We start from the raw sequence: 24,123 nt of genomic DNA, 5'->3' as shown, positions 1-24,123 counted from the left end.
GAGCAACTCTTGCAGATCGTCTGCACTGCTCAGAAAACTTCATATCTGCCTGCACAGTTACCCCCAGGTCCTTTTCATTCTCTGCCACTGTCAGTGTGGTACCACAGAGTTGATGCATTACTCTGGGGTTACTACTTTACATTTGGCAGACTACTGTTGGAATCTCGTACGGGAACACTAACAGATAATTAGAAAAAGCAAAAAATGACAAAATAAGTGTTTTGTTATCAAATAAACATTTTGTAAATAGAATAAGGTTAATAGACCCATTATTCTATATTTAGTACTGTATGTAACATTTTCTTAAAATATATGAATATATGAAGAAGAGATTAAAGTCAAAAACTTAGTTTTTGACTTTAATCTCTTCTTATGTAAAATTGGTGGGTACCATAATTGAATTCAGAAATATAGAAGAATCACCCTGAATTTTAACAGGGACCAAAAAAAATCTCCCACCCCCTGCACCAGTGTTATTAGATTGAATGGACAGGTGATGTGGGAAAGGTCCCTCAATGCTATATATACTTGCTTCTTGTATCATTTGTCAATATTAATACTAATAATACAGGATGGGGCAGGAAAACAAAGTATTTTAAAAACCAGTTCTGAATATTGGTACCCAACATATTCTTGTCAAGAAATGCTAACTCAGATGGATCATGATGCCTTTATTCACAATCCTATGAAATATTGTCTGATGAAGTTTACTTTCATCTAAACAGTTTTGTGAATAAACAAAACTTTTGGTTTTGGTTAGAAAAAAACCATCAGCAAACATTGCACTGTGATTGTGTAACAGTGTGGTGTGTGGTTTTATCTTGCGACACTATTGGCCCATATTTCTTTTTGAAGATGATAATTGAAAGGTAACAACTGTAGTTAGGCTGCTGTGCTAAACATGATCACAACTTTTTTGTATGATAAACTAGTCATTGGGCTTCCTCAAGTTAATGAGGCCAATTGGTTTCAACAAGAATGCACAATGACTTGAACTGCAGGGGTGCTAATGCAAGCCATACAGCTGCCATTTCTTAGTCACACCAAGTCACTCCAGTGATCATGATATTTCATGGCCTCCAAGATTCCCAGACCTGTCAGCATGTGACTCCCCCCCCCCTTTTTTTTAATAAGGACACATAAAAAGCAAGGTGTAAACTCTCATCACCTGCACAATATTGAAGACCCGAAAGAAAGAAAGAATTCATGAAAATTGCTGGAATTCCTTAAATGCTATGTCGTGAGGAAACATGCATGGAACATTAGGAGAATGCCTGTGCATAGATGGAGGTCACCTTGAAGATATTATCCTCAAAAAATAAACAGCATGCTATATGTATAAAGATGGCATTTTAGTAATTTGGCAAATACAAATTCTTTATATAATTAGTCCATTTTTAAAATCGCCGATTTTCCTGCCTCACCCTGCACTAATATACATTTAAATTTAAGTCAGATGTCGAAATAAAATTAATGTCAGAAAGAAATGGTATTGGGGAAAAAAAAAAAAAAAAAAAGTAATAATAAAATAAATGTGGAATGAATAAAAGATATTTGGAAACAGGATATTCGACTGAAACCAGGGGGGGGGGATATTAAAAATACAATTTTAGATGTCATAATTTCTCTCTGTTAATCTTTAAAAATAATGTTACTTCCAGAATTGAAAACTTGGCCACTCTTTGAATTTATTGACTGGGATAATTTACTTAGGAAGGAAGCTCCATTTATACCTCTTCCTGATAATGAAACTGACACTACATATTTTAATGGTAAGAATTTCTGTAAGCATTTCTTATAATGTTTTTTTTTTATTAAATAATATAAATATAAATTTCTATTCTGTAAAATTATGATTTCAGTATGTGACAAATATATCACAGATTTGAAATTCAGTAATTTGATGGTAAAAACATATAAATGCTGATCTCCAGTTAATTCTCCAGTGCGGCAAAGATAACTTAGTTGATTTCAGTCCTTCTGAAACTCAGTCATGTCTTATATCTCGCAATTAAGATTCTAATGTGATATTAAATCATTAGATTTAATATCACATTAGAAGCAGGGTGTTCAAGTTGCATATCATAATTGCCTTGTTTCCAAATCTACAGGTTCACTTCCTGCCTACACCAAAGCTTGCAACAATTGTAAAGCAGTTATTAATCAGTCCAAACTTGATTTTAAACAGGCTAAGAGTAGAAAACGTGCTTCTTGCCCTAATGGTAGCTGAGCATTCTGGTCTCTTGCCAAAGCTATTGGCTGCAACTTTTGCCCATCTCTATCAAAACTGGATGGTTCTGTTCTCACTTCAGCCAAGGATAAAGCTGACCTGCTAGCATCCTATTTTTCTTCTAACTCATGTATTGTTGACCTTGGTAAACCTCCCACCATTCCCAGCACATTTCATTCAATGCCTCCTGTGGCCTTCCATCAAAAGGATGTCAAAAGGATTTTGAACAATCTTGATGCTAAGAAAGCTCCACGCCCTGATGATATTTCTCTGCTTGTTCTCAAATCAAAACCTTAACTTACTCCTGTTCTGTGTCGCCTTATTCCAAAGGTGTTTTACCTTCATATGCTGATATCCTCTCAGTTCCTAAAAAGGATGACAAATCCCTCCCCTCCTATTATCATCCCATTGCACTTCTACTTTTTCTAAAGTAATGGAGAAATCAATTAACTGCCAACTCTTAAACTATCTAGAAACCTTCCATCTGATTAATGATAACAGAATGGATTCCATCAGTGTCGATATTCTGAATTATGTTACCCATCTATGGACAAATTCAGTAGAAAGGTTTGGTGAAACTCGGGCAATTGCTCTTGACATTTCCAAAGCGTTTGATCACGTTTGGCATTGTCAAAAGGTAAATCTTGTACAGAAGACTTACAGGAGTAAGTCTTCTATATAAGCTTCTATCTTATGGTTTACCAACTGTTTTTTGTAATTGGATATCCAGTTTTCTTTTTGACCGCTCACTGCAGGTGACAATTGATGGCACTCTGTCTTCTAACCTGTCCACTAATGACTTCAGTTGTTTCTCTCACTCTTTCCCTCTTGTATATTAATGACCTTTTTCCATTGACTGGAAATCCTATCCATAGTTTTGCCAATGATAGCATATTGCATTCCACCTTTCAGTTTGAGAAACCTTGCCCTGCACAAACAGCTTCAATTTCTCAAATATACACTACCAATTCCTTAAATGCTGATCTCCAGTGGACAAAGATAACTTAGTTGATTTCAGTCCTTCTGAAACTCAGTCCCGTCTTATATCTCCCAAATAAGATTCCTCTGCTGCTATGCTTATCTTCGATGCCACTCTGATTTCTAGGCAAGATCATATATCTCTATTGGGGATTATCCTGACTTTTAATCTTTCTCTCTTTTCGCATAAGCACATTATAAATATTGTTTCCTCTGCATCTAAAAAAACTGGGTTTTCTCTCTCGCACTCAGCATTACTTTTATTCCAACAGCTGTTCACTCTGTACAAATCGCAAATCTGCCCTGCCATGGAATATTGTTCCCACATCTGGAGTGGTTCCCCTAAAACCTTTTTATGACTTGTAGATTCCATTCAAAAGAGGGCAGTTAGGTTAATTAATGACGACTCATCTCTAACAAAGTCTCTCTACTCTCTGTCTTATAGACAGTATTTCTGCTGCATGCCTTTTCTACAGATACTTCTATTGTGCTATTCTTCTGAATTGGCTCCTATAATTCCCCCCCCCCCCCAAACATGTGCTGCAACCAGTCAATTTTACTGTCCAACTTCAAACTCACAGAACCAACTTTTCTTCTTGTTCATTTATTCATTCAACTTCTGTTTTCTAGAACAACCTTCCTTCATATGTATTTCCTGAAAATTACAATCTTCATAAGTTCAAGTCTAATGTCAACAATGGTACTAAGTACTGTAGGTTCTAACAGCTTTCGTGAATGGGGCTTTCGTTTAAAAAAAAAAAAAAAAAAAAAACACACACACACAGACCAGAAATTAAGAAAATTGGTGAAGTGAAAAGTTTGGGGGAGGTGTGTGTGTGTGTGTGTGTGTGTGTGTGTGTGTGTGTGTGTGTGTGTGTGTGTGTGTGTGTGTGTGTGTGTGTGTGTGTTATGGTCACTTAAACAGGAGGAATGCAGAAATTGCAGATATTTAGGAAAAAGAATATATTTTGTGTAAAAGTATTTAAATCATACTCATAGCAGGTTGGAAGGTGGTTATGCATTTATTATCTTCATGACTGCCCATCCTTATCATAACAATTCTACAATACGGATGGACAGTCATGTTGATGATAATAGGTGCATACTTAACCAATCTATGCTGCTGTTTTGGGACCATGCAATGGTATTTATTGGCCTAGGTTACAAACGGCTCTACAAATTTTTTTAATGGAGACAAATGCAAAATTTCATGAAAATCCATCCATTGAAAGTTGTGTTTTTACATGTGGACTGACAAAGAAATAATAATTACCAGATTTTTATTGCTCTCATTCTAATGAAATTTGGATGGACTCAATAAATCTTTTTGTAAGAGCCAAATATAGAACTTTATGAAAATTTATCCACTTGGAATTGAGTTATTACGTGGGGAGGATTGATATGGTGAAGAAAATAAGAATTTTACACAATATGCTAATACACCTGAAAATTAAGGTGTAAGCGAAGATGAAAACACTCTCTCGAAACTGAATCAAGACATGGTCATTAAATTAACATTTTCAGAAGAGCATGCTAAATGTTAGCATTTTTGTTCAATTTTTGTCCATCATCGAATTCTCTGACAGAATTGTCACATACAGAGAAATGTCATGGACTTAACTGTTAAAGAGCAGATCTCTTACATCCAGTTGGCATGATCTGTGGTGTCAGAGATTGTATTGGCATTCATACTTTCATTTCCCCCCATTCACTTCTTGCTCAACTATCCTACTCACACATAAAGCAAGGGATGTTTGTGTAACCAAGTTGTTGGTTGAATTGACATGAACTCCTGACATCAGCAACAATGAAACAGTATTTTTGCTCAAGCCCCCAATAAAGCAGGAAATTGTTTCAAGTATATTTGCATTAAATTCCTATCGCTTACATACTCAAAAAAATGATCAAAGCAGGAAGTTTTGTTGGACTTAATCTGCAAGCTACTGCTGTACTCAGTATTTGAAGAATCCACAAACCAAACTGAAAGAGACATTTGGACTGGCTTTTAAAATGTAGTATGCAATTTTTTGTGAAGCAATAAACATCTGGATTATAAGACAATTGTGAGTAACAAGCCAGAAAAGTTTAGAAAACTAGGCTGTAATGTGAGTGTTAAGATGTACACTTTTTGCACTGTCATTTCAACTATTTTTGAGAAAAATTAGGTAGGTTCAATGAAGAGCAGGGAGAGGGAAAGATTCCATCAAAATATAAAAGTAATGGGGGAAGAAAGGTACCAAGGAGGAGGAAGCATGTCAGTGTGATTACTGAATCACATTGACATGCTGAATGCTAAAAATGAGCAGCGACTGAAACTAGCTGCCTGAGGAAGTCAAAAAAGGTTTGTTTTAACCCAGTCTAGTATAAGAAATCCTCTGGTATTTCCATTTTTACATAATTTTATTGGTATTTTTCGATAAAAATAGCCTATTAGTAAAATTTGTAAGTATATAAAATAAACCAAAAGCTCCGCCACCAATTTTATTTATTTACTTTTTAAGTAAAAAATTCTGATCTGAGTAAATTTCAAGTGAAATTTCCATTAAAAACGTAGTTCAGATTATTTATATAATCAAGAAAATATTAGAGACATTTTATTAAATGCAGATAAATGTAATTAGTACCAAAAATAAAGTTATTAAAATGGACAAAAATTGGAAAGCTCTCAGATTTATCCTTTGTTGTTCCATTAACCTAGGGTCTGGGAATACTATTTCCATTTCTATCTATCCATTGCAAGTGCTTTTAGCTTCTTGTATAATTACACTCCTCTCTCCTTTTCATTCATTATCTGCCAGATTGTCTTCAATCTACCTCTTTTCCTTCCTACAACTGGGTCTCCAGTTCACTGCTATTTTTATGTTACTGTCAATATGTCTCCGTTATATATGTCCTGGCTATCTTCATCTTTTTTGTTTTATGAAGTTTTATACATATTGTTGTCCTGTTCTGTTCATTTACTTTTTCTGTCAAATGAACTCCTATTATTCCCCCACCTGTCTATGTTCTCTTATTTTGCTCACCAGCCATGCTTCTACCATGTAGTAAGTGTTGTTCTAACTAAAGTATTAAACATTTTTGTTTTTAGATGTATTTGCTTTCTTTTCCATTTTTCTTCAATCTACTAAAAATTCAGAGGCTATTCCTTTTCTTCTCTTTATTTCTGAATCTGTTATATTTTCTTTGCATATATGACTGCCTTTAATATGTAAAACTATCAGTTTCCTTTCTATACAAGAGCATAGAAAGGAAATTGATGGAGGCGCTGGTTAAAGAAGCAATGCAGGATCATCTAGACAAGACTTCAGTTATAGCTCGGACACAGCATGGGTTTGTTAAGGGGAAGTCTTGTCTGACTAATTTGATTGGATACTATGATGTAGTCACAAAGGAACTGGATGCAAATAATAACTTTGATATCATATATTTGGATCTTAGAAAAGCCTTTGATACTTTTGCACATGGAAGACTGCTGCACAAATTGGAGCAGTGTGGCATTGGAGGCAAATTGCTGCTATGGATAAAGGGATGGTTGAGTGGGAGAAGACAGAGAGTGGTAATCAATGGACACTGCTCTTTGTGGACTAATGTTATTATTGGAGTTCCTCAGGGTTCAGTGTTGTTTTCTGTATTTATAAATGATATTTATGATGGTATATCAGGCTTAATGTCCAAGTTTGCAGACGATACCAAGGTTGGTAGGGTTGTTAATGACAGTACACTGCTGCAACAGGATCTAGAAAAGTTGAGCAGATGGGCTGAGGGGTGGCAAATGAAGTTTAACATTGACAAATATAAAGTACTACATATGGGAAGCAGTAATCCCAGAGTAACGTATCAACTCTGTGGTGACAGTGGTAGAGAATGAAAAGGACCTGGGGGTAATTGTGCAGACAGATATGAAGTTTTCTGAGCAATGCAGACGGTCTGCAAGAGTAGCTCATGGTGTCTTGTCAATGATATACCGGAATTTTTCTAGCAGGGATAAGGAGGAGATTATCCCCTTGTATAAGGCAATGGTCAGGCCACACCTTGAGTACTGTATACAGGTCTGTAGGGCTCATTTTAAGAAGGATGTAGAGCTGTTGGAACAAGTACAGAGAAGAGCAACAAGATTTGTGAATGGAACAAAGGGTTGCTCTTACGAAGAAAGGCTTAAGTTTTGCAAATTACAGTGTCTGGAGACTAGGCACCTGCGAGGTGATCTGATTGAGGTGTATAAAGCCTTGAATGGTGTGAGCATGCTCAATGCTGATGGAATTCTTCGTCTTGCTCAGAATAATCATTTGAGAGGGCATAAATTCGAAGTGAGAAAAGACATGTAGGATAGATGTGCAGAAGTTTACCTTTAGCCAGCGGGTGGTTGGTTGGTGGAAGAGACTTCCATCCTCTGTTGTTGAAGTTGATAGCCTAAATAGATTCAAGGCAGAACTTGACAATCATTTGGAGCACGTGGATGGGTGAAATAAGGGTGTGTTTTTTTTTTTTTTGTGGCTGATGCTATATAAGCTTGCTTTCTTGCATCATGTGCCTTTGCTAATGCTTTCCAACTATGTATAGCTCTAGAATTAAAATTATTTGTAATATTAAAATACATTTGAATTGCATGTCTTCTGTTGGTCACATTTTAAGTGAAATGTCATTGGCATATTCTAGATCTCCTAATTTTCTGTTTTCTTGCAAGTGAGTCCTATTGTTTTTGTACTTCATTTTCTTACTACCTAATCTAATATTATATTAAACGTCAGAAGACATAGGGCACAGCCTTGTTTGGTAGCTACTGATATTATGTAAAACATTCTGTATATCTGTCTTCCCCTCTAACTGCTTCTGTTAAAGTCATTATAAAAGTTTAATTATTTGTATTTTACTTGGGATTTCCTATTGTTTTGAAATTGGCCGATTGGTAAAGTTTATTATTATTTATTATTTTTATAATTTTATTATTCATTTATTATGGATATGGAAGCATAGCATTTCTGTGTAAATTAAATTAGCTTTTAATTGTCATTTTTAATTTACATGGCAGTTTTTATCAATTCCAGTTTTGGAATTGATAAGGCAGTATTACTTTAAAATGTGGTGTTTTTTCTAGTTGATAGACTTGATGTGGATAAGCTCGTAACCAATACATGCATTAATAAATTGTATTATAAAAGGTTTTTTTTTTTTTTTAAATAACATTATTAGCATTGGCAAATGATGCAAGAAAGCAAGCTTTATACAGCTTCAGCAAAAAAAAAAAAAAAAAAAGATGAAAGATACCTCCCCATTTATTCATTCCCTCCAATAGTGTGTTTAGTGCTTCCTTGGATTTAGTTAAGCTATCAACTCCCAGCAACAACAGATGGAAGTTTGATTCTTATAATCAACCACCTGTTGGTAAAAGGCAAATTTTCCACACATTTGTTCTGCAATTGTTATTCCTCAGTTTGAATGTGCCCCCTCATATGTGTGGCCTGAGCAAGAGGAAAAATTCTATCACCATTGAGCTTATTCAATCCATTCAAAGCCTTAAACACCTAAATCAGATCACCTCACAGGTGCCTAATCTCCAGACGTTTGCAATTTGCAGAACTGAAGCCTTTCTTGGTAAGAACAGACATTTGTTCCCCTCGCCAATCTCGTTTCCCTTCTATGTACTCGTTCCAGCAGCTCCACATCCTTCCTAAAATGAGAAACAAAAGACAAGAAAGCTACTGCCTTAAGACCTCTATTCAAGATGTGGCTTGACTATTGCCTTAACTTTTTTTTTTTTTTTTTTTAATTTATATGTTTATTTCATTATAAAAAGGTGTACAGTATCTTTTAATTTTGTGGTGATCTGTAATTGATGTTTACTGAGTACCTCTATATAAAGAATAAAATTATATACTGTATATATATAATTTGTATTATGAAATGTAATTTTTATAATTAAATTATTGTTAACATATATATTTTTTAATATATATATTTTACACACACACACACACACACAGAGAGAGAGAGAGAGAGAGAGAGAGAGAGAGAGAGAGAGTCTAACAGGCAGAAAATTGAGTAGGATAAAATAAATTACTTGGGGATGCTGTTGTTAAAAAAAGGTTGAAAACCACTGCCTTATACAATGGGATAATCACCTCCTTATCTCTCCAACAAAGTTCCTGTATATCATTGACAAAACCCCATGAGCTGTTCTGGCAGCCTGTCTGCATTGTCAGAGAACTTCATATCTGACTGCACATTTACCCCCAGTTCTTTTTCATTTTCCACTACCTTGAGCATAGTACAGTTGATATGTCACTCTGGAGTTACTGCTATCCATATGCAGTACTTTGCATTTATCAACGTTAAGCTTCAATTGCCATTTTTCATCCCATCTGCCTAACTTTTCTAGATCCTGTTACAGTAGCATACTGTCATTAACCACCCAACCTTTTTATCATCTGCCCCAACCTTTTTATCATCTGCAAACTTGGACATTAAGCTTGATATGCCTAAATCAATATCATTATTAAATACAGAAAACAACAATGGGCCCTGCACCAAACCCTGGGGGACTCCACTAATAATGTTAGTCCACAAAGAGAAATGTCTATTGATTACCACTTCATTGATTTTTGTTAAGAGTATGATATTTCAGTATTATGTCATTATGGTTGTTTAATGGTGGTGGTGATAGGAGGGATGAGGGTGACTTTGGAAACCTGCTAAGCCACATTATGCTTGTTGACATCAGAAAGATTTTTGTGAATACTAATAGGTCAAGAAATAAATTGATTTAAATGTTTGTTTATTACATAATTTTATTATACTGTTTGTAACATTTGAACATATTGGCATGATGAAAGAAAGCAAGTGTATGAGCTTATGCAGCATCAGCCGAGGGGGAAAAAAAAAAAAAAAAAAAAATTACAAAACAATTCCCTCTAAATGTTTGTCCTGTTCCTCCTTAAATTTATTTAACCTATCAACTTCCACGACAGATGAAAGTTTGTTTCAGCAATTAACCACCCGCTGGCTAAAGGCAAATTTCCGCACATCTGTCTTTCCTCAGTTTGAATTTATGCCCCCTTAAGTTCATAATCTGAACAAGTGGAAGAATCCCATCAGAATTTAGCGTGCTCAACCCATTCAAGGCCTTATACATCTCAATCAGATCACCTCACAGGTGCCTAGTCTCCAGCTGCTGCAATTTGCAGAACTTAAGCCTCTCTTGGTAAGAGGATCCCTTCATTCCCCTCACCAATCTTGTTGTCCTTCTCTGTACATGCTCAAGCAAATATACATCCTTCCTTAAAATGAGGCCTCCAGACCTGTACGCAGTACTCAAGGCGTGGCCTGACCATTGTCTTATACAAAGGGATAATCACCTCCTTTTACCTACTAGCAAAATTCCTGTATATCATTGACAAAACCCCATGACCTGCCCTGGCAGCCTGTCTGCATTGCTCAGAAAACTTCATATCTGACTGCACAATTACTCCCAGGTCTTTATCATTTTCTACCACCTTAAGTGTAGTACCACACAGTTGGTTCGTTTCTCTGGGGTTACTTCTACCCATATGCAGTACTTTGTATTTGTCAATGTTAAACTTCAGTTGTCACTTCTCAGCCCATCTGCCCAAATTTTCCAGATCCTGTTGCAGTAGCACACGGCCATTAGTGTCATTAACAACCCTGCCAACCTTTATCATCTGCAAACTTCAGCACTAAGCCTGATATACCTTCGTCAATATCATTGATAAATATACAAAACAAGAGTGGACCCAACACCGAACCCTGTTGGACTCCACTAATAACATTAGTCCACGAATAGCAGCACCCATTGATTATCACCCTCTGTCTTCTCCCACTCAACCATCCTTTTATCCATTGTACCATTCTGAGTAAGTTGCTACAATGTATGCTTAGTTTTCCCTTTAAAAAGGACTTCAGCTAGTTTCCAAGAAAATAAATTAGGGCAAGAAACTAATTAATTACAATTTCCTATAAAATAATTTATAATATATATGCAGTATTTTACATATATTTTTTTTCTTAAATTTTTTTTATTCTATTGGTAGTTTTGTACCTCTCTAACGTGCCTGAAAATTTATATTTTGTATTTCAGCTCGTAACACTGTTCACCATCTTAACATTTCTAATTTTGAGTACTGATTGCATGAAGAAACAACTAGCTTCGTTCATCAGTTGTTTTGATTAAAAGCATGAAGAGAAGACTGACAGCTGTCTCATTTTTACAACACTAGACAAACTTTGTTTCAATTTGTCCTTCTGAAACAAATGTCATTATACAGATTTAAAAAAAATTATATATATATATATATAAATATATATATATATGGGTGTGTGTGTATTTTTATTTTTTATTATTATATATATATAAATTTTTTTCTTAACCGAGTGGCAACATAAGTTTGTAACATTCAGGGATGAGCAGTAAGTTATTTTTGTAAGCTTGTCAGTTAATTGTGTGTGTGTGTGTGTATGTGTGTGTGTGATGATTTAAAAAAAAATGCCCATTTCTTATCAAAAGGTACTGCATTATGCATAATATATTTTAGAGGTATGGCTAAAATATGTTTATTTTAGCATTTCATATAATTTTGTCTCCTTTTGTCTACTTTACAAAACATTCAGTATATATAACTTATTAAATGTTTTGTTTAAATCATGGCTATAGGAAGATAATGATGGGAGTATTTCATTTGTATTAATTAGATTTTAGAGTGTTTTTGGTATGTGATATGATATTCATGTTTTAAATATCATATTTAAGCTTTGTGCTGTATGTAGCTTGATTTTCTTTGGTTTAAGTTTGTTGATCATGAGAGATGACACAGTTCACTGATTGTGAAATGGAACTCTGTGATAAGGCTTTCCATGTTGATAAGTAATTGATATTGTGAGGTCATTTTGTGTAATCGTTTTTTGGTGTTGTACAGTATAATGAATTAGAAGAGGAATTTAGCCACAGACAGCCCATAAGTCATGTATATTGAAAATAGTTTTAAGAAATGATTTTCAGGTAATATAAACTGGGGGGGGGGGTAGAATTGATTGTTACAAACGTGGCATTAATGATATTCCTGGAAGTGTTAACAATCTAGTCAGCAGTTTCCACTAGTCTATTTTAAACCAACCTTGTGTAACATGAACTGTATTGATAGTGAGTTGGTTCTCTATATCTTGAACAGTATATTACTTGTAATTTCTGATAGCAGTTTAAAATTTAAGTGCATCTTGATTTATTTACTGCAGAACTGAAGCCCCTAAGTTGCATTACAAGTCTAGTAAAGTCCAATGCATTTACAACAAGAAATTGGAAACGCTCAGTAAGTTCAGTGCTTACTTTTGCAATATAATATTCCACTTCCACCCATGCCACAACATATAGAACATCTCCTAACTACCAAGTAATTACAATTCCGAGAATCAGGTTAATTTCAATATACTCCAAAGCTACTACCTTCGCCATCATCACTTGAAGCTCACTTGGACTTCAGTAAATCAGAGAATGTGTACTGCCTTGGTAGAAATCTCCAGATACATTTTTAAAAAAGCTCAGTGAGATTATTCATAAGTTTTGAAACTTTTCCTTAATATTAAGTAATAGTGTGATGGTTAATTAGCTTTGCTGTAACTGCTTCAACAAACTTATCTATTACTTAACATTTGCATGTGGTGTAATAGTGTCTTTCTTTTTGTTAATATCATTTGCTGCAAATAACCACATATCATTCCATTCCCATTTCAATTAATTAACTTTGAACTAATCTCAATATTTGACTTCTAACACTCAAGTAATATAATAAGAGAAATATTCCTTCAGACCTATATATATCCCCCATAGTTTTGAAAAATGATGATACTACCTCAGACAGTTTTACTTAAAGTGCAAAGAACAAGCCATCTTAAATTTGGTACAATATGTGAAGTCTTTTGCTGTGATTTTCCCCCCCCTACAAAATTCAGCAATCTGAAAAAGTATAGCAAAACCTGCACATATCATTTTCAATTTATTGAAGCAATCTCATATATCAAAAATTGATATATAAGATGCACACAAAAGGTTTGGGGACTAACTTTGTATCTTGAAATTACAGCATTGTAATGAGCTGTGACTTGTCAAGTATGTTTGGTGACTGATCCAGGCATAGTACCATATGATTTACCCCTTTACCTGCAGTCAGATGTGAATTAGGCATGCACTGAATAGACGACATTTTGTCACACATTTTAAATTGAGTGGTTTTACCGAGCAGAGAATCTGTCAAATTAGGGAAAAATTATTATTTGAAGATAATAAAACATTCAAGACCTATGTTGGCATTATTGTTTATTTTCAAATAGGAAATATGTACATAATGTGGTCAAATGTTTCATGGTATTTTCTTACCACTTCTTCAATGACTGCAGAGACAGTAACTAAGGGTTATTATTATTAAGAAATTCTTAAAATTTTTTAGTAGAATTAAATGTTTTAGTAAATCAAACTAAGATCTAATTCAAAGAATTGTTTTAAGGTTAATTTATATAGTAATAAATAACAATAAAACAATATGTACATGCTCACCAGCTGTCTTTGCATTATCAATGTCACAGAATCAAGTCTAGTCACTCAAGTGACAAGAACTTGATTTATTTATGGGTGAAAAAATATATATACTGTAGTTTACTTAATCTTATTATCAGGTGATTTGGTGGAAAAGAGTAAGGGATTGTCTTTTACAGTCTCGATCCCAGGGTTTACTTTTGCCCTGAGGGCATAATCATTGTAAGTGTTGGCTTTTCCATCCTACACAGTAAAGTAACAGAACAAAAGCAAGTTGTAGCAAAGGGATTAGTTTATTTGGATAAAAAATTACTGTAATCCACTACCAAAGCTATAATATTACTGTATGTATTAATACTATTACAATATATATTTGCTTAATTTGTTTATAGTTGCATTAAATACAACTTTATGTATGAAATGTGTAATTACAAAAATAGTGTTAACGGAGAGAAGCCATTTCAGATCTATTTGCTATATAAGGCCATATGGATATAATCAAAAGTTTTAATGTCATACTTGTGATGACACTGGATGTAACTTTCTTTTGTGTATTCAAAATTGAAGGATTTTAGAACATTCATATAGAGATAACTTATTCTAAAAAGTTATGGTTTGTTTAATCATATTTATACTTGAAGCAGCAGTGGCTGTCTTTTGATCATCGAATTCTAGTTCCAACATGGCACCCACTAGAACTGCTGTGCTTAACAACAGCGATCTAATTGGTAGTCTTGATGGAATAAAACGATACTACTGAATTTTTTATTGTTTGTGATTTGCATTATGCACAAGTGCTACAACTGATTTCAAAATTCATTAGTAGTCAACCAAATTTACAAAATTATTGTTAATATATTGTTCACCACTTAATTTATGAAAACTGAGTGATACTTCTTTCGGTAATGTTTTCATCATATGAATCGTCATAGCCAGCATTGCTTTCTCCCCTTAAAGTTCCAATCGGAGAAGAAGCAAATGCTCTGCTTAGACGACGCAGACTATCTATGTCTGCTCTTTGCAAGGATTCTTGGATTGGTGTAACTTGAGACAGTCTTCTATGAACGACATTGCTACAACGCCTCTCAAGTGTTTTGAGAATACTTTTTTTTCGGACACCACTAATACGACGAGTCAGTTGGGATAAAGCAGGGGTACCTGCAAATAAATAAAAATATGAAGAATGACAGCCATTGTTAGGTCTGTTTTATTAATGACAGACTGTTTTAAAAAATTACATACAGTTCAGACATATATACATACAGATAGTTGCCAAAAAGGGCTTTTAATTGAAAAACCTAATATGTAGTAGGGACCACCTTTGGCCTTACTGTATAGTATATCCTACATTGGTAGAAAATAAGTTTCCCTATTCAGGAGACCCTAGTGTCAAAACGGTTAGAGTTAGCGTTGTGAAAATCGGTGGGTATTTCCTTTAGGGTATGGGGAACCGAATTGTAGAAGAAAAAAAATTGTTCAAATTTCCGCCACCAGGAGAAAACGGCGCTGCACATATGTAAAAGTTGTCATTTACTTCATGCTAAATAAAGGCAGAAAGGGAAATGCCACCGCAATAACCATTATGCCTCTTACAAAAAAGGAGGAATGTGCTCTTTTAGTAAAACTGTTCTACCAGAATAATAGTAACGCTAATGAAGCACTATGTGAATGTCGGAAACTGAAAGGTTTGCGTAGAGGACCTTTGACGTCAGTGGGGTTTCGAAAACTAATAAAGAAATTTGAAGCGACTGGGGAGTTTAGGGGATGACCACGTATTAGAACGGAGGTAGTGGTGGTTGCAATGGCCTCCAGGTCAGAATGCAAAACACTACCAGTCAGCAATGCCAGAGGTGTCAAGAGACTTGAACCTTTCTTGGTTTACTGTACATAAAGTGCTTCAAATAATTTTACGATGGTTACCGTACAATATTCACGTAGTGCAAGAACTAAAGTCTTTGTGATCAGCAACAACGAATAGACTTTGCTCTGTGATTTCTGGCTCGTATGGAACTTGACAATACATGGGCTGAAATGATCTTGTGAGGCACATTCCACTCTTCATGGGGCTGTAAATGCACAAAACTGCCGAATTTGGGTAACTTCTCATCCATCTGCTGTGAATGAAAGACCACTACAAATTCCATACATTAGTATGGTGTGGATTCACAGCAGAGTTTATAATTGGACCATTTTTCTTTGAAGAGTCTACACCTCGTGGTCCGTAACGTGTACGGTACTGTGCTCTTTAAAGAGATCACATTATTCCTGCTCTGCAAGAGAGGCAATGCTTGGAGTTCATGCAAGATGGTACCCCTCCCCATGTCAAGTGAAGGAACTGCTTCGTTCAACGTTTGGAAATGATCGCATCATTTCTAGAGATTTTTTGCATAAGGCCAGCCCGATCAGCAGATCTCAATCCCTGTGATTTCTGGCTGTGGGGATACCTGAAAGACAGAGTTTACTGTGGCAGCATACAGATGCTTGTCGATTTGAAAGCAAGCATTAAACAGCATGTAGCCCACATCACCTATGAGATTCTATGCAAAACTGTCACATGCAGTTTCAGAATGTCATCTCAAGTGAAGGAAAGCACATAGAACAATATATGTAGATTTCTAAGTTCTGATATTAAAATCTAATCCTAAGTTAAGTATTCCATCTTATGTTTACAGTGCCAATTTCTTCCCTGGTGGCAGAAATTTGAACTATTGTTCCCCCTTCTACAAATCGCTTCCCCCATACCCTAAATGACATACTACTGATTTTCACAGCGTTATCTCTAACCGTTTTGACACTACGGTCTCCTGAATAGGGAAACTTATTTTATAACCACCCGGCATATGGAAAAGTATTATATTTTACATCATCATTCTAAGCCTATTACATTCTTTCTACATGTTTATTCCATCTGAAGTTTGCTTCACTTAATCTTTTAATGGATATTTATTGCCCCAGATTTTTTCTGTTGGTTTTCATTTGTTATATCATCTTACTATTGTTTCCGTATTTCTTCGATTCTAAGATGCCATTGATTTGCACCTTAATTTCAGAAAAAAAATACTTTGATTCTAAGAAAAATAAATAAAATAAAACACTAAAATAAATCTAACAAATATTTTTATTATAATAGAATTCAATTTACTAACAACAACAGTACCGGTATTTATCAGTAGGTATGTTATTCATCACTTCCTTCTGAATCTTCTCAGATCGATATCAGAATTTACTTCACATTCAGGGTCAGATTCTTCTGAGCCGTCGTTATCTTCATTATCCCATAATATATCTTCTGAGTCATCGAGAGCATTGGTGATGCAACATTTTTTTAAATGAGTGCTTTACTATTCTTTCTGGGATTATCTTCCAAGCTGTTGATACCCATTCCGCCAATTTTGATGCCGGCACTTTCTTAATTTTTCTGGAAGGCGTCATGGAAGGTTGTCGGTCAACAGCCAGGATTCATATTCCTTTCTCAAGTAATCCTTAAATGGTTTGTTGACTGAAACGTCGAGTGGCTGCAGTTGGCCAGTCATGCCACCAGGAATCACCACTAAGTCACGTTTTTGTACGATTTTATTTTTGACACGTTCGGACAAATGTCCACAAAATGCATCAAGTACTAGCATGCTAGGTGGGTTACGAAGACTTCCAGGATGTCTATTCCACACAGCATTTAGCCAGTCTTCCATAAGTTCTGCTGACATCCATTCATTTTTTTGTGCATGCACAGTGACATCTTTGGGGAAAAATTTCATTCTTCGGTATGGTTTTTTTATTTACAATTAAATATGGTGGCAACTTTCGACCACCAGCGGTGATGCATAGCATCACAGCGGTGATGCATAGCATCACAGTGGTATGCTGTTTTTCGTAGCCCGTGCTTATAATCTTAATTTCTTTAGTGTTGACTGTGTAATTTTGAGGCATATCGAAGAAGACTGGGGTTTCATGAGCATTTCCAATTTGACTAAACTCATAGTTACTTTTTTCCCTTAATTTCATCAGCTTCTGTTGAAATTCTGCAGGAATTATTTGACAAATAGATGTTCGGCGCGTTAACGATAATCTACTACGATGCATGAGTCTTTAAAAAGCCTTTAAAAATTATTTTCTCTATTCTGAGGGACTTGGCAATTTCTCCGGCTTTCAATTGCATGGCTTGTCGAGTGATGGGTAATCCTTTTGCATGTGTCTCCGTTACAAAATGTTTCACAGCTTCATCGACTTGTGGAAATCTTCCATTCTTAGGCCCTGTAAAGCACTTGGTTGTTGCTTTGCACGAAAATATGGAATTGCGATCTTTTCTCCAATGACGAACATTTATTTCACTAATGTCAAAATGCCGACCCGCAGCTCTATTTCCATGTTCTTTTGCATACAGCTTCGTAGTGTAATCTTTTTGACATTTTAATGTGCAGTAAGGGATCAAAATTAACGAAATACAATAACTCCACTTCTTACTTTCGAAGATACAAACAAAACTGCCTAGTTTTCGCTGAGTGAGTTCCACTATAATGAAATAATGGTGGCTTCACATTTCGAAAGCATGCGAAATCACCCATGCCACTTTATTTTATTCTCCAATGGAATTGGAGAATGCGATAACTTGGAAGCGGGGTTTCCTGTGGTACTGTGCAAAGCATGGAAAAATTTGAAAAAAAACTGCAATTGTAAGATGCCACTGATTCTAAGACGCATCCCGTTTTTAGAGACGTTTATAGGGGGAAAAAAAATTAGTCTTAGAATCGAAGAAAGACGGTAATTCTATTTATTTTTCTTGAAACTCCCATTTTTAAAGATTTTCATTTTTACTACTTACTCAGCTCTTATACCCCAGGAGCAATATGGACTTAGTTGCTAATGCTCCTAAAAAAAAAAAAAAACCAGCTGTCATCTCCTTTATGTTGCTCTTCTCTGCACCCATTCCAATAGAGCCATATCCTTAAAATGAGGATTCCAGACCTGTATGCAGTACTGAAGATGTGGTCTAACCATTGCCTAATAGAATGGAAAATTCACCTCCTGATCACTGCTGGCAAGATTTCTGTACATCATTCACAAAACCCCGTGACCTTTTCTATTGAGAGAACTTCATATCCGACTACGTAGGCGCCTCCGTAGCCAGGTGGGAAGGAACAGCAGTGCGTAGCACGCGCTTCTTGATTAGACCGGGGTTCGAGCCCGTCACCACCAAATACGGAAAGGTCAGGGAATGACCACCGCATATTCCCGGAGCAATATGGCCTTAGTTGCTAATGCTCCAAATAACAAACAAACCTCCCCTAAACGTTTGCATCCGACTACGTTATTCACTTTCCTGAGAGTAATACTACAGTTGGTAACGTTAACCTGGGATTACTGCTACTTGTGTGCAGTACATTATATTTGTCAAGGTTAAACTTCAATTCTCATCCCAACTGCCTAATTTTTTAGGTCTTAATGCAGTAGTATCCTGTTTATCAACCAGCCTGTTGCCTTATATCATCCGCAAACTTAAATTTTAAACTTGATATGCCATCGTCGATGTCATTAATAAATATAGAAAGCAACAATTGGCACAGCACTAAGCCCTGGAAGATGCTACTAATAACATTTTTTCAAGAGAAGCAATATCCATTAATAACAATTCTGTCTTTTATCTGTAGCAGTAACTTGCCATTAATACCACACTGCTCAAATCTGTCCGGCAGTCTTTTATGTGGGCACAATTTTTAAAGTTGCATTTGTTTGCCAACAAGCAAATGCAACTTTAAAAACCGTACCTTTCACTGTACACTGTGATTAGATGAGACAATATCAGTAAGAGAAGTACACACGTCAACAGTTTGATGTATTATCCGGAATTAAACTGTTGACATTACGGACTGGAATAAAGTGTACAGCCGAAAAGAGCTTGCTATCAATGTATCAACATGATGTATGTAAATCACACGTGTATATAATTAGGTTTAACTTAATAATTTCTTATAATTGCATGATAATTAACAGATATTTCTGAAATTTACTGTGAAAAATTCAAAGAAAACATTTTTAAAAACAGCTATTGGAAGTTTCAGCATTGAGGGGGGAGAATTACTTAAATATTCTTGGGATTGAATCGATCCCAACTGATTCCGGTTTAAGTAAATGCCCCATCATATATTATATATTATGATGACTGCCGAAATAATGGTTCTTTTATTTGCAGATTCTTAATGCATTTTTCCCAATTATCACTGCTGATAATTGAGAAAATGCAAGTGTTGCATCTGGTTTAGAAAATAGTCATCCAATAAATCCACAAAAGCTTTGCTACAAATGAGTGATCAACCCACGAGTTCCAGTGAATATTTGGAAAGTTAAAATCCCCAATATAAAATCTGATTTAAGGTCCCACTATTTGTATGTACAGATGTTCATTATATTCATCACAATCACTAGATCTATAACCCACTCCTACTGTCATTTTTGTTTTCCCACTGCTTATGTCACACCAAACTGACTCCACATTGCACTGGTCAGCAATGTCCACCAGTTGCACTGCTTATGATTTGCATGTTAACTAACAGCATACCATCCTGACTGTCCTTTCTGTAAACGTACATCTCATATTCAAATTCAGCATCTCTTACATCTGGGTGAAACCATGTCTTTCATATATCCATACAATGTCAGTATTTTATGCACTTCAAATAACCAATACAGACAGTTCTGGGTTTACGAGTTTTTTTTCTTCTGAAGTATCAACAAAATCGAAAATATGAACATTAATTGCAAAAAATAAATGTTACACATTCATTTTTTGCAATTAATGTTCGTATCGTTAAAATATCGTAATGTGAACCCAATAATGCATTGTTTTTTGGTAATTCGTTTCAAGATCGCGGAAGTTGAAATTTTCGATGTACCACTAAGCTGTTTATCTGTCTAAAATGTCATTTTTAAGGCCATATAAAAGGGCATGAGTGTGGTTTGTAAATTGTTTGTTTACCAGTTCAAATCATTAAAATGCACACTTCCATCATTATCATATGTTCCGTTATAAGAATCAATTTTAAATGCCTTTGTGATATTTTTCTAAAGCATATTTCTGGAGATCACAATCATAAAACAATAAAAACGATTTGCCCTTTCCAGTTTATTGGGCCTTTCTGTTACTGCAAGCAATTATAAACGGCTAGTAAACTATCTTCTTGCATTTGCGAAAATACCGATAGCTGGAATTTTGCGGTTCTTTACGTATGGTGAAATGTGTTTCCCCTTTACTGAAATCTTCAATCAAATACATTTTCAGAATTTTCTCTTCATTCCTTTTTTTTTTAAAGCTTCGTAAACTTGTTACTCCACGCGAATCGTATTAGTTACAATTTGTGTGCTGTAAAAAAATTCTTATGCATGCAGTCGTAAAAGACAATCTTGGAAACAAATGCCTCTTGAAGCATTTCTGAAGACGACGACGACTCCTTGTGCAACAAACCGAGTGCCAAGCCAATAATGAGTGATCAAAGTGTGCATTTAGTCGATGATGAAGAATAAACATTCTTTTAACGTTTGTAAGGCGTAAATATTTGCTTGATTTTACAGGCTACATATTCATTTCTTTCGATAAATCAATCATTGTTTAAACTAACTAATTTCATTGTTGAAAACGTAACCCCTATTTTTAACTTTATGTCTATGTAAAACAAATTCCCGCTTCACAAGCGCGTGCTACAAACGAATTAACTCGTAAAGTTAAGAACTACCTGTACTTCAAATTCATCTAATTTATTTACTATGCTTCTTGCGTTAGTGTATATGCACCCTGCCAACCTTCGTGTCCTTAACCAGTGATTCCATTATTTTTCTTGGAACAGAAATTAGACTAAGGGGGCTAGTGTCCAACCACTGGTCATCTAGACCAGTGGTTGGACACTGCCAGTCTATGGATGTAAGTATTATATGTGGGCGGCTCCTAGAACATAAGTTCAACAGGCGCCTCCGTAGCCAGGTGGGAAGGAGCAGCAGTGCATAGCACATGCTTCTTAATTAGACCGGGGTTCGAGCCCGTCACCACCAAATACAGAGGATTTGGAAAGGTCACGGAATGACCACCGCATATCTCCCGAGCAATTATGGCCTTACTTGCTAATGCTCCTAAAAGCCAAATAACAAATAAGTTCAACTCTGCCTCGTTACTTTTTACTTTTTTTTTTACCAGACTGAAGGCTGAGGCCCTTGTGTGCAGTGAAAAAAAAAAAAATTTGCACTGGAAATTTTTCCTGCACTGGAGGAAAAGGATAGTTGAGAGAGGAAAGAAAATAAATACTGTGTGTGTGTGTGTGTCTTGTCTTACTGTGTTGTGTATTGGCCTCTTGGCTACCTGAAAGCAGCCATCAACAGGATGGCTGCTTCCAGGCACTCGTACCTACTATCTGCTCACTCCCCTTAGGAATGGGTTTCCCAGGGGGGAAGTGGGACTATCTAAAGACGAAGAGGGGGGGAGTGAAGAATGAGACTTCCCTGGCCCAGGGGAGTCCCAACCCAGGGTAGAATGAGAGAGAGAGCAGGAGAAGAAGGAGAAAAATAAATTAAATAATAAATATATATATTTTTTTTTTTGAGAAAAAGGGGCTGCCCTGCTGTGGGAGGCCCCTGGTTCAGAGAAGCAGAATGCGAGAAATAAGTTTTTCATCCAGTCTTTTTCCCTTCTAGTCTCATGCTCCTTGTAAAGGAGCATGAGATTAGAAGGGAAAAAGTGATCTGTGTTTGGGATTTGCGCCTGATTAGTTCGTCAAAGGCTTTCCAGTTGATCTTTTTAGTTGAGAATTGCACAAAGTCAGTCAGTCTAACATGGAGGCAGCAGGAGGGGTGTTTTTTTTTTTTTTTTTTGGTATTTGTTGGCGCATAGGCTTCTGTGGCCATAATTCACCTCCTAAGGTTTTTGCAGTAATTTGATCCAAGCCCGAGGCGGGAATCAAACCCGCGACCTTTGGGTTGCCAGGCAGGCACTTTATCCACCTGGCTAGCCCGGTCGGCAAGGAGGGGTTGTTGAGAGAGAGAGAGGTAAAAGAGAATGATCCTATGATCACTCTTTGTCCAGTCACTGATCTGCGTTCGTAGATCATTAGTTGAAGTTGTGATATCAATGTTGGTTTGTCTAGTTTAGCTACAATATGTGGTTAGCTGATTAGATTGGTTGTGAAGTGCTAAGTTTCTGGTTAGTATCAGATCCTTGAGCAGCAGGCGATCAGTAGCTGGGGAGTGCCAGAAAGTGGATTTTGCATTGACATCTGTAATAATTGTATTCCTGGCACTCAGAAAATCAAGCGCATACTCCAAGTAGTTGAGTGAGTTAGCAAAGTCTATAGAAGGAGGGCAGTATAATGAGATTAGGCAAAAAGAAAAAGAGGAGCGGAGCTGAATACTTGTGGCAAACTGTGTGCAGAGTCCGTGGATAACCAATATGTCCAGTTCATTGTTTAGCACCACAATACAAGTTTTTGGATCCACCTTGACAGGTACCACTGGTATGCATTGAGTACCCCATAATTTTGTGGCCTTCGCCCGTGGGGATTCTGGAAGCATAAGGTTCTTGGATGGAGATGATGTCAACAGATTGATTCTCAGCAGCCATTCTAATCTCGTCTGCAACAGCTCGTGAATGCTGACCGTTGGTCTGCATGATTTTCAGTTTATTGCTGTTCAGAGCAGGATTGGTGAGTGTTTGACCATTAGCGACTGGGACAAGATTCAAGGTAGTCTGAGGAGTCAACGTGTGGGATTCAGCCATCAGAGGTCCTTGTTCTTACTAGTTCCAAGGCACGTTGGTATTTAGGGAAAGCTACATACCTGACTGGTTATGTTCTCTGCGTCATCGCTTGCAATTAATGCAGCTAGAAGGTTCATCCTTGTTTGGACACTCTGTGTTTACGTGGGAGTATAGTGGATTGAGGTGTGTCCATACCCCAAGCAGAGAAAGCATCTGGTGACCACTGTAAATGGTCTAAATTTGTGTGAGTTTTAGCCTATAAAAATTCTGTTCAGACATCATGTTCCTATAGAGTGTTGGTGGGAGGGTGTGTAGATGTACTTGAATTTGCTTTGATGGTGAATCTGAGTGTGATATTACTCTTTACTTCTTCAAAGGAGAAGCCAAAATCCATTAAATTCTTATGGTATAGTTCCTCGAGGATTTTGTTATTGGAGAGCCCACTAGGGATGTCATAAATAAGGATGGAAGGGTTGGAGAGCTTGAGTGTACTCCAGCAGACTGCAGGCATCCAGCGGTGGAGATGTTGTCAAGGTCATCCTTGTTGGTTGTCTCCAAAAGAACCCCACGACTATAGATGGTTTGTAGGGTTTTCACCTTTACTGTTTTGTAGTTCTTGAGGGTGCACTGGATGAGTTCTCATCCAGT

At 36.2% G+C, this 24,123-nt stretch overlaps 2 protein-coding genes across 4 annotated transcripts in view; one reads left to right on the top strand and one right to left on the bottom strand.

Moving 5' to 3' along the window:
• Positions 1-11,422, top strand: part of gwl (serine/threonine-protein kinase greatwall) — a 248,358-nt gene extending 236,936 nt beyond the window's left edge. For all 3 annotated transcript variants that reach the window (XM_090388326.1, XM_090388324.1, XM_090388325.1), the window contains 2 exons: positions 1,662-1,772; positions 11,301-11,422. In XM_090388326.1, coding sequence (XP_090244452.1) covers positions 1,662-1,772; positions 11,301-11,347 — 158 coding nt within the window. In that variant the 3' untranslated portion in view covers positions 11,348-11,422. The remainder of the gene's footprint in view (positions 1-1,661; positions 1,773-11,300) is intronic.
• Positions 11,423-14,619: 3,197 nt separating this feature from the next.
• Positions 14,620-24,123, bottom strand: part of LOC150075054 (chitin synthase chs-2-like) — a 255,891-nt gene continuing 246,387 nt past the window's right edge. The window contains exon 15 of the mRNA XM_090389070.1: positions 14,620-14,903. Within this exon, the coding sequence (XP_090245196.1) occupies positions 14,620-14,903 (284 nt within the window). The remainder of the gene's footprint in view (positions 14,904-24,123) is intronic.

The sequence above is a fragment of the Mastigoproctus giganteus genome, chromosome 14, assembly GCF_048544385.1.
Source record: "Mastigoproctus giganteus isolate SK-2022 chromosome 14, ASM4854438v1, whole genome shotgun sequence".
In the NCBI taxonomy this organism is placed as follows: Eukaryota; Metazoa; Arthropoda; class Arachnida; order Uropygi; family Thelyphonidae; genus Mastigoproctus; species Mastigoproctus giganteus.
The sequence above is the reverse complement of the archived record's forward strand: the minus strand, read 5'-3'. Positions and strand labels throughout refer to the sequence as shown.